The following is a 20,462-nucleotide window of genomic DNA, read 5'->3' as shown; positions in this document are numbered from 1 at the left end:
AGTTTATCTCAGCGCACCGCCGCACCTCCCAACTATCTATATCATTGAATACGTTTTGTAATACTTAGCGCGTATTAATTACTCGCGAATAGTATTGTTTGTTTATAAATGTAACGGGTTCACGCGAGCTAATGGAGACGTAAAAACTACAAGAATTTAAAGAAATATCGTTTCGTTTTGCGTAAGAGCAGATTATGAAATGCTGCCACTAAGATTTTGTCAGACATTGCATCCTTTTATGCGACTCAGATATTTGTATCATATAGTTTTTATTAAAAATCTTTTATTTTAAATTTCTATTGAATACGAACTGTATTATTACCTTTGTCTTAAGTATATACTATATAGTGTAGAGTATTTTTGTTGCTGTTTTACGCATTATATATTTTTATAACGTAGGGGACTTTACTGCCCGAATAAAACTTTTTTGGCTTGTTTCTGTGGAACACTATGCCTTTTTAAAAATGAAAGTAGTGTAGGTCACATATTAAAACATTAGCTATCTACCAGTGAAAGTTACGTCAAAATCTGTTTCGCCGTTTCGGTGATTTTGTCCCGGACAAACAGACATAATTGGCCAACAGACCGAAAAAATAAAAATTGTGTTTTTCGTTCGAATATCATGTAAACTTAGACACATACATTTTGTTTATCTGTATAGTATAACATCTTCACAAAAGATCAAGTAACAAATATATCAAATTACATAACAATATTCAATCAGTGTATTAAATTAATGGCAACACATAAACAAACATTAAGAGCTGAAACATACGTCGTGGACCTTGACGTCACCGAGAATTATGGCGCGTGAGAACTTTACATCCCCTGGGTCACATTTCACAGTTCACAGGTCCATTCAGCACAGCTTCTCGTCCCGCACCGATTTACTAGACAGAGGACTTGCATCGCGATGTGCGCGCATCGATGTTGTATAAAGTCGTTTAAAATATAATTCTCCAAATATAATCTGAAGGTTCCCTAAGTATTCGGTTACTCAATATTCCGATGTAAATATAAAAATCTTATTATAGATAGTTTAAGAAAAAAAAGCGAATAATAAAAAATTCAGATTTTATTTATTTATATCACTACTATTTGTTTTGAATGTTCTGTATGATGTAAATTATTATATATAATTATTATAAGTTTTTCGGTAATGAGTACTGAGAAAACGGAATCAACTTACATGATGGTAGGGCTAAGTTCAAGTCTGTCTTGGTGAATACCACCCGCTCATCATATATTTTACCACGAAACAGCAATAATTAATGACGTTGTGTTCAGATTTGAATGGTGATTGAGTCGGTGTAACTACAGGCACTAGCGATACGGAATATATACAAATACTTTATAATCATAATTTAACACGATTAATTAAACGTACTATAATAATTAACAGCGCCGGTTAGAATCTCAGTATTTACTCGTGTTCTAATGATGTTATTAATTTATTAATTAATAATATATTAACAAAATCAATAGAATTTCGCATTCTATAAAATCAACGAATTGTAATTCCACGCCTGTTTATCATCGTTACAAGTACGTTATACCCACTTCTAGGCCCGCTCATCACATATTCTACCTCTAAACAGAAACAATTACTATTATTATTATTCGGTTTGAAGAGTGAGTGAGCCAGTGTAAATAAAGGCAGAGGGGCATTGCATCTTATATTACCGCTTGGCGGCGCCTTAACGATTTTAGGAATGGTTAATTTTTCTTACAGTGCTATACAGGCTATGGGGTAGTGGTTACTTAAATGACGCTGATTTGCCACACTGCTCAACCCCATGAGTAGAAGCGAGACGAGTATAACCGTATAGTCAGAAACATTAATAAATAGACTATCAAATGATTAACGATATTTTTTTGAAAGTAGAACTAGTTGATCTTTAGATTAAAATATTTAAACAAACAAACACTTCAGCGATATATATACATATAAATATTCTTTACCAACGTCGATATTTTAAGATTCAATAAGCCTACACAACTAGCTGTTTTAAAATATGATATGTTATATCATTACGTCACATTACTTTTTTGGTCCATTTGCTGTCGAAATACTTGGGCCTTGGGCCTTGGAGTAGTGGTGCAAAATCCTTCATTAAAAGTATAACACCTCGCCTTATTGCCTCCAGGTTGACAGGAGGGCTGGTTCGATTTTTCCCCAGACGATTGAAATTGCAATTCTCGCCACCATTCCACGCGGTTACGATTTGTACACTAACTATTTTTAATTCATATTTGTATCTATTTATGGACTTAATGTTAATAATTCTTATTTTATAAAAAATATATATTTACGTCACTAATCTTCTTCTTACATATTTATATAATCTAGATCGGTCTTCGATTGAATATTATAATTAATTGTCATTTAGGTTCATAAACTGTTGGATTGTATCAAATAAGTCAGTATCAGATGTAATATCTTCGTATGATAACTGGAAACTGATATGAGCTTATATAATAATTCTATTGCATTTAATTTTTGTTTAGATATTTTAACACGCGCTTTCTATAACTCGTTGGTTTGGTTGCTGACTTATAGTTCCAACGCCTTGGGTTCGAACTGCATTAAATCGGGTTGGGTTTTCTGTTTAGATAATTTGTTCTAACTTAACCTACTTAATTTGACAGTATTTACTGATTCTTATCTCTGAAACATTGGTCCTGCTCTTCAACTCTCTCGGATTGTGTGAAGTTGCTTTAGCACCAGATGAGAGTGCGGAAGTATAAAGTGCAGCTGGGTTTGCACACCGAATTATGTGCAACAATATATCCTGCGTAGTTTTGTAGTTTATCTTTAAATTTTTTCCTGCGACCAAAATCATACAGGAGTAAAAAAAATACAATTATTAAAAACTTAACTAACTAACTAAATGCTAGTTTACTCAGAAGTAAATAAAGTATATAATATAAAAAAGAAATAAAAGTTTACTTAGGACACGACACAATTATAAAAAGTATTAAAACAGCAATTATTAATATTTTGTATATTAAATACAAAAGTAACTAGATCTTGGAAACTTCGACCATAAGACACACAGACACACACGAAACTTATGACACTTCTACACATCTCTAATTGACTCTTTCTGCGTGGGGGGTTAATTAGAATGAACGTCAATCGTGCGATGAAATTAGATTAATTACAAATGATTAATATACTGCGTTCCTTAGCAAAAGCCGCCTGTAGGTTGTCATTCCCACACATTAAATACGAGTAGAAATCTGACCGACATAAAACCATTCAATTTTCATATTAACTTGTGATTTCTTAACTTTACCGTATAATCGAGAGATTGTGAGGAAGTTTTGCCACTCGCGCTTCCTCCGGCTTGAGATGCAGTCAGAGATACAAACTATTTTTTATGTTCAATGTATTAAATGAAAAAAAAAAACTACAATGATGAAATATTTTACAACATTTTTTTTTCCAATTTTATGTGTACCATATTCTCTAGACAATAACTCTGAAGAAACCCAATATAAAAAATCCATGGATCTTGGTGCTATCCGAGGCACGAGAGAGTTACTTCGTTGATTTGGTTGTTGATTTTTTCTGGCCCAACCCAGAATTCGATCCAAGAAATGTTGACTCTGCAATCGTATAAAGCAAGCATTATATATTAAAACTATAAGTTTTCAGACTGAGGTCTCTACCATGGTAGTTATGACCATAGACCATGTTTTAGAAATAATTAGATATGTAATAAGGAGATACGTAAAAATAAACTCGTGATAAACTTATCGAAATGAAGTTAAAAAGGGTGAGCAGAAAGCACTCAGACGTACTAGAAATTATCTAGGAGAAATCGTTTGACTCGATACCTATTAGCTTACTTGTGTATATGTATATATATATTGTATATCATGTGATTTAATCCTTAGCATTACTAAAAGTCAGAACAAATTCAAGTCAAAGTTAAAATCATTACACACTATAGAAGCATTACACTTGCTAATATAGCCTACCACCCGTTTGGAAAGAAACACTGATTACTGGAAAAGCACCGTTAAAAATCGCTGTGTTGGTCAGCAAATATTGCACTAATTTAACGCGGTATAATGATATAATGACAATGACACAACGCCACTTTTCGTCGAGGCGTGAGTAAACCGAGCGCGTCTCAAGTAATAAGAACGGCCTTGGTAAGTGTATACGTGATGCGGTTTTTATGGGAGATTTTAACATTGCCTTGGAAAGGTACTTGGAGTTTAACTATAAGTCGATCGATAAGAAGTTCATTATCAATCGAAGCTTGAACTTAATATCTAGAAAAGTTTGACGTTTGTCTGACGTTGTCAACATTCGACGAAAAGATTGAGATTCGTTGCTATTTCATTATTTATATGTTAAGCAATGGTTTTGTTTCAACCTGATAACAAATTTATAGATAGACAAACATAAAAATACCTTCTTGCCCTTTGAATTGACATGCTACATTGTTGAAATAAATGTAAAGCTACCACCGGAACCACTTACCATTCGGAAATTAGATTCTACCAACAACTCAGTATTCTTTTCCACGAATATACACCCTGGAAGAATGATATTGACTTTGTAGAGTCGTATCAGGTCATTTTACTTAACCGTCTCCTATATTTGGTGGGATCGATTTATAAAACCAGTCTGTCTGAACGAGTTTACCGGAGCGAGTGACTCTGAAAATATTGCTTTCAAAGCGAACTTTAGTGAACGACAGTATGAGCGTCATCCATCGTCCAATTGCATCCAGTGGCAAGATCCATCATTCGATATATATTGGGACCGTCCAGTATAAATTGTCAAACGTAATTACAACATATTGCCAAATTAACATTAAGAATTTACATTAAACACATTTAAAATTTTCAATAATTTTGCAAAGGGATCAAAGAGAACAGACAAGACAAAGAATATATAGAGCAGTTATATTTAATAGTATTATTTATATGAAAGTGTATAATTTATAGCGTGTAAAGACACTGAGGCAGCAATGGTAATGACGTCATTTTTTGCTTAAAAGTAGTTCATGGGCCGCAGAGTTTAATAGGCTTCCTAATCAGTACAACAATAAAGCTGGTTAAAAGTAGAAGAAGTATACATAACTTATTACTGAATGAAAGAAAATAAATGAACAGTGTGTATGTGTTCCACTTGTATTTACAGTTCTTCTCTCTTCCAAGTCTTCTTTGTAGGCACGGAAGTTCCGTACAAATTAATATGGTACCACCCATTTAGATATTCTGCCGGCAAAAAGCAATACTGTAACATAAATTGGGATTATAATAAATAAAAGAACACAAAAGTTTTGTTAGTTGTTATTTTTTTTACTGATTTAAAGTATATCTTACTTGGTGGTAGGAAATCAGATATTCTACCAACAAACAGCAGTTCTTAGTCAAAAAAAATCTAAACCAAAATATACTTTATTCAAGTACACTTTTTAATCGTCATTTAACTAACTATTTAAAGTAAAGCTACCACCGGTTCGGAATGTAGATTCTACCGTAAAGAACCGGCAGAAAACTCAGTAATTACTCTTCTTCAACATCTAAAAATACAGAATGTTCTATTCCGGTTTGAAGAGAGAGTGAGGCACAAGGGATATAACATTTTAGTTCTTAGTAGGAAATAGTTAGTAAGCTTTATCATCAATCGACCGACCACTCACCATCAGGTGGCACATTTGCTACACATTACCTAAAAAGCTACTTATCTGAGCGCGTGTGAATTAATTGTATGCAAATAATTAATTAGAAAAAAATATTAATAATTAAATAATTATTATTATGGAAAATATAATTAAATATTTTGTCACCACAAATTTAAACATTAAGATTTTTTCTCAGTAGTCACTTTTAATGTCAAACCAAAATAAATTATAAGTACTCATTATGAAAACGCAACAGCTAGGATCGCTGTTCATTTGTGGTACCCACTGTACAAGTTATTCGATAATTTAAGACGAAACCACGGTCTAGATTATGTATCGTAATTGTCAACGATTTCAATACCAATGTTATATGAATTCACAGCGAGACAAAAGTGTTTCGAAATATTTAATTACGATCGCGCTCGGTATTATAATGACGAGTTTAATAATTGTATGATTGTTTTATTTATTTGTGAAGTAAATTTGGCATAAATATAGCTTCGGATTGTAAAACAAAGGCACGAAACGCATCGAATATTAAAGTGTAGGAAAAGCGAATACAAAATTTAAAGATAGAGCGAATATCCAGTAAGTAATTTATTTATACGATAATAATTAAACATGTTGAGTTGATAGTACTTTTGACGTATTAACAAAAAACGGCATAAAAATTATGTCTGCTATTTTGTATTAGTTGTTATAGCGGAAATATATCATCTATGAAAATTTCAACTGTCTAATTTTCACGATTCACGATATACAGCCCGATGACAGACGGACAGACAGGAGTTTTAGTAATTGGGTCCCGTTTTAGCCTCTGGGAACACTAAAAAAGGCCCATCATTTCGCACTACCCTGAATTTGTATTCGCTTTTGTTGCTTTAGTGTTCTGTGCGCTCCATTTGACTTATGATAATCTAAGAATATAACATCACTAACTAATATAACATCGATAACATTACGAGCAAAATAATCACACCAAATCGACATTTAAAATAATCATAACCTGATTAACATTCAAAACCTTAAAGCACGACAAAATGAAAAGTGCCTATAAGAGCTTGCTTTAATGAAGTATATTTTTGCTTTTATATTTAATTGGGCAATAGTAACATTGGCAACGAAGTTTGATTTTCGTTAATCTGAACGAAGTTTGTATTACAGAAAATATCGGCCACGACAAGTAATCTCAAGGGAGACTAACCGAGCACGCAGGGCATAATGTATTAACTTTAAGTGCTTTTGAGGCACGGGAGTACACATGTCCAACTTCCAGACCCCGGACTACTACTGAGGAAATTTCGTCAGAAAAACTCAATAACTTTTTATGGGACAATCTGGAGTTAAATCCCAGAACCTCAGAATATGCCTCAACTACATCAGATATATTGCTATTATTATTAATTTCTCAACTGTCTATATATAAATAAATTGAATGATAATGTCTGTCTGTCGTTTCAAACTTAGTCACCAAAACAGAAACAAACATTATTTTATTATTGTCTCACTGTATGTTTGTATAGTATTTTCAAAATGGCTAATATTATATCAAAATCAAAATATACCTTATTCAAGTAGGCTTTAACAAGCACTTTTGAATCGTCATTTAACAAACTTACCACCGGTTCGAAATGTAGATTCTACCGAGAAGAACCGGCAAGAAACTCAGTAATTACTCTTTTTAAATATCTAAAATATAGTCATGTTAGTTAAATACAATTATATTTGTATGTTATGTATCCTGCCTGGAAGTCAACAAGCATTAACTCCACGCTTTTTTAACATCCATATTATCTTGTATCGAATAATATGCCTTCGTTACCAATGTATTTTTTTACAATATAAATGTAAATACTATTAATAAATATTATAGATATTTTATTACTCCATACATAATACAAACTTAGCGCAGATAGAAACGCGGGACAGAACTAGTATAATAATATAATTATTTGTTATATTTAAATAATTTGTGAAGAAGCGACTGCGTAACGCGTTGCGCAAAATCTAGGTCTTAAATAAGTCTCGCTTAATCTCCTAATAACATCTCGAACATATTACAATTACTATTGGATCGAGTGCAGAATGTTCTTGTAATGAATTTATTAACTTCCTTGTCAATGAAGTTATTTTATATTAAACTGATTATCTTTAACACTATTCGATCGAAAATAAACGAAAGTCTATTATTTAATTAAATACACTGATTCTAATTCTGTTCAAAATAGGTTTATATGTAATCGTTATTATGAATATTTTAATGTTTAGTTATCTCTAGATTAGGTTTAGTTATTATTGTAAATGAAATGCTTTTATTTATAATCCTGATAAAATTATACTCCATTAATATCTTCAAAGAATTTGAGTACAATCAATCATGCTGATTTACTGCCGACTTCATAATATCTTTTCGTGATGTATTTCAACACATGAAAACTCAGCGATATTAACTCAAATTTTAACCAACAATATTCGGTTAAGATAATCTTCTAACCACTGGGCTATATCAGTGATAACCCTTGACTTTGATACACTTCCCTTTGTTGTTATATGCAACGTTCACAATGAATTATTATTTCAAAGAACAATGCAATTAATTTTTCATATACACGTCAATTCAAACAACCCTCTAACTTAAGTTCCGTAGCTATTATCCTTGGACGATGAAAAAATGCTCAATATTTTGTACCGTCCACATTCGGTCTGCGCACGCGCACTGTATATAAGCTAGCCGCTGCTTCACCAGGCATCAGTCACTTGTCCAGTGTGATACCAACAACATCAACATGAAATTCTTGGTAAGAGCAAATTTTGAATAATAAATTAATATAAAAACGATTTCTTTAAACGTATTGTATTAATCATGTCAATAAAAACCTATTTTTATTGACCAATTGTATTATTTTTATGAACTCAAATAGAGCAAATCTAATAAATTATAATTATGCAATATAAAAATTTTAAATGTTACGTTCTCAAACATTAATTCATATGCTATTATTAACTTCTTAAAAACATTAATTAAGCACATTTTATAATTAATTAATTGTTTTTCCTCAATTTACTAAATAAGCAAAAAATATAGTCAAAACCTGCTCATTAAAATGAATACTTAATTTGATGGCTAGTCGTTAAAACTCCGGTTAAAATCGATCTTAACTGGAAAATCATGGGTTTCCTCACACACTAACATTAGCGTATAGCGCAACGTACATTTTCCATTCATTATAATATAATTAAAAATGATTTCATATTTTTAAATGTATAAAGCTTTTATATTTTAATTATGAAATATAACCTTTAGTTGGAAAGCTGGAAAGTGTTCGTGAAAAATACAAAGTGCGCCATGTTGTTCCATACTTTATTAATAGTGTTTTACTTAAATTCCATTCGAAATATTTTACCGTCACTCACAGACGTTTAACTAACTTCCATTGATTGAGTTTTAATAGCACTCGCAATAGTTTCTTTGAATATCTATTATAGATTACAATGTGATTCACATTCTTCCTTAATAACTCAATTAAACGCCTACCAAAAGTCTAATTCTAAAACTAAAAACTAAAGTTTAAAACGTTTATTGTGTAACCCTTAACGAGTCACAAAGGGCAGAACCAAACAAACAATTACAGATCAAGTCCGACAATTGTATTGTCTTCGGTGGACATTGCGCCATTCAGTTCTGCTCATTGGTTTATAAGTATACATAATTACCGCGGCATGCTTCACTACCGCCTCATGACCTGCCTATTGTGAAATGGAACAGCCCCATTCAAACGATGCTAAGATTGACTCGCTAGTTTTACCTCCTGAACCTTTATTCTTACTATACTTACAACAAATTACTGTTGTAATAGTTATTTATAAAATTTGTTTTTATTATAGATCGTAGTCGCCCTTACCATCGCAGCGATCGCTGCTGATGAAGCTAAGAAGACCGAGAAGCGTGGCCTCTCCGGGCTCGGCTATGGTATCGGCTCCGGCCTTGGTTACGGTGGACACGGCGTCGGCTACGGTTCTGGTTATGGTGGTCTTGGCTATGGAGGATACGGCGGATACGGTGGATACGGTAAGCAATTTAAACTTAATTAATTATAACTCAAAAATTTTATTTTACGAACGAATCTATGAATTGTGAAACATTTTCAATTTCATCCAAACCAATCAAATCCAAACCATAAATCCGATTCTTTTTAGAAACTTAAAAGCGTTTAAAAAGTACCGCAATTAGCACTTAGATTTCATTAAAATTGGAAATAAAACAATCTCGATGAAACTATTTCTATAGACCATCCGCAGTTCAGTGCAACTTTAAATTGACCAAAGCCTTTTACGTCTCGAGGCGCGAGCGAAGTTTCTTGATAGTTTGCATTCAAAGGTTTAAAGATGATTTCCTTTAAAAGTTTAGTTTTTGTTTTAGTCGAAGTTCATTATTTTAATGATTTAACATTAGTCTTTAATGAATTATTTTAAAACATGTAAATACAAAAACTTATTCAAGTGTCAGTGAGATATTTGTGAAGAATACATACGTTCAAGCATGAGGACTAAGAATAACTTAAATGCTCATGGCTGTCGTAAACTTAACTCCAAATATCCCAACTCAAAATTCTAACCCCAATCCTTAATTTGGTGAAAACCAAGAACTCTAATTCACTGCTAATTAGAAGCAATAACGAATGGAACTTGTTAAATCGAATAAGAGAATTCTCTCAACCGATTAAACTTTGAACTGTCGTATAAATTGTGAAGCTCGAGATCGAAGCGAACAAACAAAGGATACATTTGAGAAACATTAGCGATGCAATAAAATAGCAGTAAACCTTGGAATCATTCCAGGAGATTAATAGTGGAGAAAAGCGTTCTCTCAAACGCCCATTATCATTCAGTATAAAGAACGAACACATTCTATGACATATCACTCGTCCAATATGAATCCATTCCTGTTAGAATCAATTGTTATGATATTATTATTATTAATTTCATTTCTACCAATCGGTATTTTATTTTTTGAAATAAAATAACATATTATACTTAAATTTAATTCGTAATATTAAATATGCTGGAGTGTCCCCTAACCCTTAATGCATTTCAGTTAATTCTGGTTAGAGAAAGCACCAAGTTTACTGTCCAACATAAGTGTCCATTGCAAACGAAAAGCATCTTTATGTGTGGCGTATTAAATAACAGAATACGTTATTTGCTTAGCAACCCCAAGTCAACGTATCGTTGTCTAGATAGATTACATGAATTTCGCCTTTAATTACCTTTGAAGATATTTCATTTGTATAATGGGTGTACCGCTGGGAGACTTTAAGGGCCACTTGTATTCAATGCGAACATTACTGGTGATACATTGTCAAAAATTATGAAACTAATTAACCTTTGTAACAATAAAAAAACAGTCATCATTAGTTTATTTTTATAAAAATAAAGTTGATAATAATTATTCAAACAATAAACATAATTCGCACGTTGATGGATATAATTAACAAGTATACAATTTGAGGTGCTTATCTTGTCGATTGCTATTGCCAGTGTCACAGGGCATTAAAGCGAACGTGGGAACTTCAAAATCCTTGGCACACAAGACAAGCAAAATTGCTATTGTAATTTCCTCATTGTTGACACCGGCTTTCCTAGACGTTGGTTTAAACCTTTCCACGTTATTTAAGTATATGGAAAACAGAGGTTAATGAATTAATCCCTATGGCTCATTATCCGATACTTAACAATAAAACACAGGCGACACATGAACTTAAATTCTTCTGCTGTGAACATCTTAAAAAAAACTCCCATCTTTTCAGTAGCTTAATCAGGGACAAAATATTTACTTATTATAATATTTTACTATGTTCCATGTTGATTGTTAAATTTAATCTGTTAATAACTCAAAACTTAATGAAGGAATATAATACAGGATATTTGAATGTATACACTTTTTCAGGAACTATATTAATAAAAAAATGTTCTATTCATTTTCAATGTCATTTCAGTTCAAAACCTGAACGCTTATGTTTTTGTATCAAAGAAAAAATTCGTGTTATTTGAATTATTTTTACACTCCATCGATATATTTCGAAGGAAATAAAAATATTCGGTGAATGGGAGTTTTTTCTGCAGTAAGTCATGCGGCAACAGATGGTCACGCGATGTGATTTAAGTTTTTTTTTTGTACAAATTATTGGTAACCTTAACATTGAACGTTCTTTTTATAATCAGCCGCGCTCGCTCGATTACTATCTCCTTCTGACTCAATGAACTATTAAATATGACTCACAGTAGAAACAAGATAGAAACATTATCTGATGTTTGAATAAATAATGACAAGGCCCCGTTGGTTTGCAGCGAGTTCTGATCTAAAACTGCGAGTTCAAGTCGCGATCGGTGACATTCCAGCACATATATACTCACTAGTCCGCTAGGTACGGTACCACATTGGTGAAATGAGCTCCAAAATTAAACATCACTCTCAAGTCTTAACCCAGTAAGACATTCACGGGCCATCACTAATACTTCGACGTTTTTAGTTGCGGCACCAGTAGCTGTCAGCAAGGTTTCGTACACCACTTCCCACGGCGGTTACGGCGGTCTGGGCGGATACGGAAGTTATGGCGGATATGGTGGATACGGACACAGCGGTCTTGGCGGATACTCTGGTCTCGGTGGATACTCCGGTCTTGGTAAGCAAGGATTAATTATTGACTGAGTAACATTTAGAGTACTTTATGCTCAATTTAATACTAACAGTTAAACGAAAACTATGCAGTTGCAAATTTTATTACAAGTAGTCGTAGTACTATTTTAACAAATAATTATTAATCTTAAAATAGTAAAAAGAGACTACAATTTTGGGCTCCCCTTGTTTTCATTTAATTAATAAATAGCTTAAACGGAGTTTCATAATACTGCCTCTTATACAGGTGTTACTACTACGTACTGACAGTAATAAAAAATACGATCCATAACTGCCAATTGAGAGCCGAGATGGCCCAGTGGTTAGAACGCGTGCATCTTAACCGATGATTTCGGGTTCAAACCCAGGCAGGCACCACTGAAATTTCATGTGCTTAATTTGTGTTTATAATTCATCTCGTGCTCGGCGGTGAAGGAAAACATCGTGAGGAAACCTGCATGTGTCTAATTTCAACGAAATTCTGCCACATGTGTATTCCGCCAACCCGCATTGGGGCAGCGTGGTGGAATATGCTCCAAACCTTCTCCTCAAAGGGAGAGGAGGCCTTTATCCCAGCAGTGGGACATTTACGGGCTGCTAATGCTAATGCTAATGCTGCCAATTTCAAGTTTCGAGACCCTATACATATATTGGAAAGAACGAATTGATAGCTTGATTCAGAAAAAAAAAAAAAAAATATACAAAATTTTAGTAGCACTGTTTGTCTGTTGCTCTTACACGACCATACCACTGAACCCAATTTAATGAAATTTAATATAAATCAAAAGCTTGAAAGCCACGAAAGAACATAGGCTACTTTTTATGCTCAGCAGCTGATTACCATCTCCTATAACGCAAGCAATGTCGCGGACGACGACTAGTATTTATATAACATGCTGTTTTAGTAAATGTACGAATATACGTTTTAATGTTACGCAATAATGGTGTATTGTATATAATATGTCGTGTACAGGTGGATACGGAGGCTACAGCGGTGGTCACGGTGGATACTACAGCGCTCCCGTCGTCAGCGGATACGGCGGCTACTCCGGTTACTCCGGCTACGGACATGGCATCGGCGGATACGGCGGACACGGCGGACTCGGCTACTACGGACACCACTAAGCCCAGGGCGTCTGTGCAAATACAATATGTGTTCATAGATCAAATACTCGAAATTACGTAAGGTCATTGATTTGTACTTTTTAAACTTATTTAGAGAGCTTACTATGACAATCTGTTACGTAGAACTCCGCTCACAAACTAGAGTTATATTTATGTGATACTTTTACAACGATTTTTGATAATTGTACATATGTAATAAACTTATATATTAACCTAAATTTATGTTTAATTATTATGTATCCCTCCTTAATATTTTAAGCATGTACGTCGAATAATAGTGATATCAAAGATGATTATTATTTTAAATTGAACAATAAAAATACTGGTTTTAATAATTAGTTACCAAAGTATGAAATTAAAAATAATTTAATCACCTTTTTTAACAACAAAATCATTAATTTACTACAAGCACTTCGCTCGCTCCGCTACACATAAATTAATTTATATTTCGTTTTTTAAGTATTAAAAATGATTTACATCGTTTTGTTCCGGTAACTTGTTTCAGCAAACTAAGTGCTGATTGGTCAAAGTGTTATATTTAAATATTTAAACAATTATAACTATGACGAATCATGCTTTACTTTAGTTTATACTTTTATTGTACACCGCACAGAGGAAATAAATAAATACAACATAGATCCTAGATAGACCTTATCGCTACATAGAGGTCTCTTCCATGCAACGGTGTGGGTTAGGATTGCTCATAGAATATGAGGTGGATGGTGCTGTAATAATGAAAAAAACACGAATCTTTTATTACTAGAACTAATAAATAAATTTAAATAAAGAATACTCAAATTATATATCAATAAATTATTGCATTTATAAACATAAGAATTGATAACATTATACTCATATAAATATATGAATTAAAAATAGTTACTCTATAAATCTTGACCGCGTGGAACGGTGGCAAGGATGCTAGCAGCATTTCCCCGTTGAATCGCAATTCCGATCCTCTGGGCTAAAAACGAACCAGCCCTCCTGTCACCAGTGGAGGCAATAATTCGAGGTTTTATAAATAAATAAATAAATTATATTATCAATACATATTATATCAAAATACACACTATATACAATACGTACGAATACATACAATATTATAATTTTTCACGATTTTGTTAGACACGATTTCTCATTTATAGAATTCGTCGGAAAGTAGATGTGACAAGTCACACAGTACCGTACCTTTTTGTTTCAGTCGATATATGTGACTTCCATACGAAAATGTATTAGAACATTACTGCCTTAATAATATAATACATATTTTATAATTATGAATGTATTATAATTCAGAAATATAATAGCTTTACAAATATAGATCTTTTTGAAAGAAACGGTGACAATCATTGTATAGGCACGAGGAGGAAAGGTAAACTAATCACTCACTCCTAGTTTCCGACTTCGTAAAAATAAATCGCCCCCTTTCTGGGGCGTAGTATTTGTTTCTATAATAAGCCTCCACGGTTATTTTTAACTGGGCCTATTCAAAAATTTAAAGTGCATATATGCACGTTAATAAGTAAGGCAAATTACTTAATACAACATTATATTTAAAAAAAATTCGTGGAGTTAATATTTACTGTTTTCTACAAAGTATATAAAAAAATGTACTATAATGGCGTAAACTATAATTAAAATAGTGAAAAACACTCTACATGGCGATTCAAGAGTCCCTAAGCTTATAAGCTTACTTGAATAAGGAATATTTTGGTTTCGATAAACGTGTCGTTTACGATAAATGTAATGATAATCCCGTCTGGGTAGGTACCACCCACTCATCAAAATATATTCTACACGAAGAAGTAATATAATTGAAGGGCAAGGTAACCGAACGGGTAAATGGGCCACCTTATGGTAAGTGGTCACAAATATGAACCAATACATACTTGGTCAACCAACACTTCCCATCTGCCACAGTCCTAAACAAAATGGCAAATAGGATGACATAAAAAAGCACCAATGCGCACCAAACCTTGCCAACTAAAATGTTTAGTCCCTTATGCCTGAAGTTAGAATAGACTCAGTCAGTAGTGTTTTCCAGACTTGAAACAAAAACCAATCAATCAGAAAATCTCGTCTTAAGCTATACTCTAACGGTGAAATAGCATTCATTTTAAATTTGACCTGCTTTTCAGTATACTATCACAAAAATACGCTTACAATAAAACACATACAAAATTAATAGTATATGTGCAAACACAGGATGCAAAAAATATAAAAAGAACTCGCTAACAGTTTATAATGATTTAAGGGAATTGCAATAATAATATAATTCATACGCCCGTACGGTCTTGAGACTTTAAGATTGAAAGGAATACAGATTGCTCAAATCTAAGCAATTTTAATTTTTAATTGGCGCGTCGAAAGGAAACAATTTCCAAGCTAATGTTACACATTTGCACAATTTTGAACTAACGAATGAACACTAATTGCATGATTATAGTTTAAATGACGTACATACAGCCAAAGCAATTCCGCGGTAGGTTTTACAATATGCATATGTAGTTCAGTGCAGCGTATATTTGTATGTTTAGCTGTACGGACTTTTGCTATTGTCGTATTAAGGCCTCGACGGTCGATTCCAAATGCGAGTCGATTGATATGTGTTTGCGGAAATGCAGGTGCACAATACTATAGATATCAAGTAATATATTCGTTCATATTCTTAGTTCGTATAGATAATATATCTATCTATGTTTTACAAATTTAGTATTTTGATACCGTTAACCTACCATCTTTGTCATACAACTATTAGTATTAGTCAGCCTTTCGAAAGTTGCGATGTCATAGAGACAAAGAACATATTTAGAGACATTTTGATGTTATAATCCCTTCTCGCGTCGCTTAAAGGTTTGGTCTTCCGGAAGAAGAGAGCATTGAATCATTGATATTGCAACAACTGCGTGGGTCACGCTATCGTGGACACAGCGTCGTAGTGGCCGCACGCACGATAATTACTACTTGGCTTGTTGCCAAGCTCTGTGCCTCGTGCATGGTCAATTTGCGCGACATTGCGACGCATGTAAAGCCCATATTCTTTCTGAATTCTTCTGCCTGGGTATACACGAGATGTCGTGTATTTGTCTCCTGTTTAGTGTTGTTCGCACCTGTGACGGCTTCACCATTAATTCCTTCACTCTCATAATCTGATAGGAAATCCATACGACCAGAGAAATCAGGCGCAGGAGTACTTTTACTTGAGGATATTACTATCTTAGCAAATCTTACTTATTAAACTATCTCGTTTGTCTAGTGGCCAGATTCCAAATTCAAAATCTGACCGCAGGTCGGGCCGATAAAATTATGAATACGTCGAGTACCTGTCGTAAAATTCTGAAGTTAGAAAGGGAAATAGAGACTTGTGTGCCATTATACGTCCTGTGTAGGCGGCAAATGTTAAAGGAAAATAACTTGATATTTGCCGCCGTGAGGGAAATCGGTCAGGAGGACATCATCATCACTAGCTTGGGGTTGTTACAAAGAATTTAGTGAGGAAAACAGTCTACCTTCGGTCAGATTTGATTCAATCCCTATCTACAATTCAGCAAAACTAATAACTATTTAATTTTAATTTATTATTAAGAAGAGAAACTGTTATAAAAAATCTAATAAAGATATCAAATAAAAAATATAATCACAAAATGAAGTCTTCGCGAATAAGAAAAACATAATTCGTAACATAGAAGATTCTTGAGACAGTAAGAACTAAAACAATAAATTAAAAACAAATTAAAATAGCAAATGAATTAATATTTCATTTCATGCAATATGAAAAAAATAATATTTGCTGAGTGAAAAAAATCAAGAAGTTAAATGTTTAAGTTCATAATTAATTTTACCTTTATTACTTTTAATGAGCAAGGAAATAAATCAAAATCATTGAATCTATTATTATGAGCCGAGATGGCCCAGTGGTTAGAACGCGTGCATCTTAACCGATGATTTCGGGTTCAAACCCAGGCAGGCACCACTGAAATTTCATGTGCTTAATTTGTGTTTATAATTCATCTCGTGCTCGGCGGTGAAGGAAAACATCGTGAGGAAACCTGCATGTGTCTAATTTCAACGAAATTCTGCCACATGTGTATTCCGCCAACCCGCATTGGAGCAGCGTGGTGGAATATGCTCCAAACCTTCTCCTCAAAAGGAGAGGAGGCCTTTATCCCAGCAGTGGGACATTTACGGGCTGCTAATGCTAAAAAAATTATTATGATAACATATCATTTAGTTTTCGTTTCAGAAATATCTACCAAAATTTGATTTCGTGTTTCCTTACGAGGACACCTTATAAACATTTTACTGAGAAAGAAAGGAGAATCAATATGGTATTTAATAGAAGTTATTTAATAATTTAAAAAAAAGGATCATCTCTATCCATACGGCGGTCTTCTAACGATAAAAAGTCGAGATTTTAAGGATCATGAGTTTCATCGGCTTTGAATAAAATTTATTTTGTATTTTTTCAATTTTTTCAAACTTTATCTATATTTCTATTATTTATATAATTTCAAACTGTTGAGGCAGACTCGATAACATATTGGACATGAGCATTGTATAAAAAATAGCGTAGATTTGACGCGAAACTCCTTATCTGCCCTAAGAATAAATCGCAGCATCCGATACGCCCTTCCAACAATGTGATGTCATGTCTCTCATCCCAATTACCCTTTTAATAGGTTTATCATTTATTTTGCGAAAAAATGATTTTTCACATATTCTAGCACCAAACAACAATAATTTGTGTCGTTGTTTTCCAGTTTGGAGGATGAGGATAACAAATTAAATTAATCAACAAGGGACAGAACATTAGTGGTGATTGGTGGTGCACTACTAGTGCATTGACGAGGTCAACACATTAATATTTCTTGCAGTGCGATTGTCTACAGGCTTTGCCTACTCACCATCAGGGACCCCTGCTTATGTCAGCCTGTCTACGTCCTATTTCAAATTAAAAAAAAATACTTCCTAGAATATCCTTATATCACGGAATCTGCTTAAGAGGAACAAACCTTGGCTGTAAATAAAATTTATTAAGTTACCCGTCGTTAATTGAATAAGAAGCCCTGCGCTCCATACCGAGTCTTGACAGAGACCGCCTCTGGAGGTTACCGCTTACATTTTCCCGAAGGCGTTATTATTCTCTTATGAAATATTGAATCTTAGTGTTACATTTATGGTTCTCGTCGCTCAATATAATATCGTGTTTAACGTGATTTATTTTTACTGAATGACTTGCTATTCTGTAGGATGTGGGATATCATTTGAATGAAATAAATCTGTTACAGTAAGTAAAGAGACGTTTTTTTTTGGAATGGTGGGTAGGTACGATGTAGATATGTAACAAAAAGGTCTAATAAAAACAGTTTAAAAAACACACTTTTAGCACGCACTAAAAATTACAAAAGCAAACCCTTTCATTTAATACCCATATCATGGGGGTGCATTTCGAATAGCCAATCCGCCATCTTGGGGAGGCCGCCATTATTAGAGGCCACCGAATTTGTAATGACGTTTCTTAGCTAGTCGTATATTGTCATCAGAACTCAGAGCGTGTGTAAAATTTCATCCTAATCGAAGACCGGGAAGTGGGTCAAATTAAGATTCCAAGATTTTCTTACATATGTATGTTGTTGGAATCTTAACTATGTAGTTACCACTAATATAAGCGTGTTAAAAAATCAAATGTAAGTAAACAATGTTTTTCCAAAAAATAAGCGCAGGGTTCTTTTTCTTGTTTATTTTCAAGTCCGAATATTTTCTTTTCGAACGACGAACGAGAATCGACGGCACTTTGGGTACCGATGGACTGTGAATATATGAGAGTAATGCTTCCAGGCCTTGAATAAATAAATACATTTCAATCTCAATTTCTTATCATTCATAATTTTAAAGGATGTTAAGTCGAATGTTTATAAATATAACACGACGCTTATTTGTCATAATATTCAATCTTACTATGATATCACAGACACTTCGCCCAAGTGTTACAATTGTTACCAAAAAATGACAAAGACTGGACCATGACAAGTAAAACCGTAAAAGTTAATCTATACTAATAATATTATAAATACTGAAGTATCTTTGTCTGTCTGTCCCTCTTTCACTTCTCGAAATTTGATATGAAGCGAGCTGGAACCCCAAAAAAGGACAAACCTGACCAACTCCTACAACGCAAGGTAAACCGTGAGCAACAACTATTATTGAATAAATACAGCTCAAGAGTAATATTGGGGTTTTTTATATATGAAGTAATAGCTTTTTATAATAATAATATTCACGAGACAAAACCTATTATATTTAGCGAGGAAAGCAATAAATAACAGAAGAAGTAATATATCATCGTGCAGTAAATGTACCTTCGGGAAAATCCAAACGTTTTCTCGTCGAGACCGCTCCGTAAATACAGCTGAGATCAAGAACAAAAACCATCTTAAGACTGATTTTATTACACAACTAGCGTTTGCCCTCATCCTCGCCCGTGTTTTTAACCTTATCACAGAGTCCTCAATTGTCTATGGGTGTGATATCTCTGGCTTTAATCGACATAATTAATTATTTTCGGGTCTATCTTGGAGGGTACCGCTGCATCAATTATTCAAACGTCATACTAATTATTTGAATAATTAAACCAGTGTCGTTGAAGGCATCATTCGGCTCTCTTTTATTTTGATATAAAGAACACATTTCATATTTAAAATATTACTCACGTAAAGATAAAACATGTGAAAATTATTATTGCATAAAATATCGTTTTCAAAACCTTCGGGCGTCGCCGCTGGGTGGTTCACTGGACGACAGATCTGTCGCCTCGGAGTAACAGAATGGCTATTAGACGTCACACTATTCATAAGATACGCCTGAAGTTATTGTATTTATTGTAATATTCCCATTAAAGTTTACTTGTAAATTATCAATTATTATTTTTTTCTTTACTACGATACATTTTCAAATATAACAATAAGTTATATTTTAAATTATAAATATATATTATATAAAGAGTTAAGTTA

General features: G+C 33.4%; 1 protein-coding gene across 2 annotated transcripts; it reads left to right on the top strand.

Annotated features, from left to right (window-relative positions):
• The first annotated feature begins 8,403 nt into the window (after positions 1–8,403).
• LOC125068718 (keratin-associated protein 19-2-like) lies at positions 8,404–19,012 on the top strand. 2 transcript variants are annotated; one of them, XR_007119789.1, is made up of 5 exons: positions 8,404–8,449; positions 9,537–9,720; positions 12,182–12,334; positions 13,301–13,514; positions 19,003–19,012. XR_007119789.1 is itself a non-coding variant. In XM_047678012.1 (4 exons), the coding sequence occupies exons 1-4, from the start codon at positions 8,438–8,440 to the stop codon at positions 13,450–13,452; spliced, it is 501 nt and encodes a 166-aa protein (XP_047533968.1). In that variant the 5' UTR covers positions 8,404–8,437; the 3' UTR covers positions 13,453–13,662. The 2 variants fall into 2 exon arrangements, 1 of the variants encoding a protein (XP_047533968.1); XM_047678012.1 differs by lacking the exon at positions 19,003–19,012 and having other exon boundaries at positions 13,301–13,662.
• The last annotated feature ends 1,450 nt before the right edge of the window (positions 19,013–20,462 follow it).

The sequence above is a fragment of the Vanessa atalanta genome, chromosome 14 (genome assembly GCF_905147765.1).
Source record: "Vanessa atalanta chromosome 14, ilVanAtal1.2, whole genome shotgun sequence".
NCBI classification, from domain to species: domain Eukaryota; kingdom Metazoa; phylum Arthropoda; class Insecta; order Lepidoptera; family Nymphalidae; genus Vanessa; species Vanessa atalanta.
Note: the sequence above shows the minus strand (reverse complement) of the source record. Positions and strands in the feature narration are given on the sequence as shown.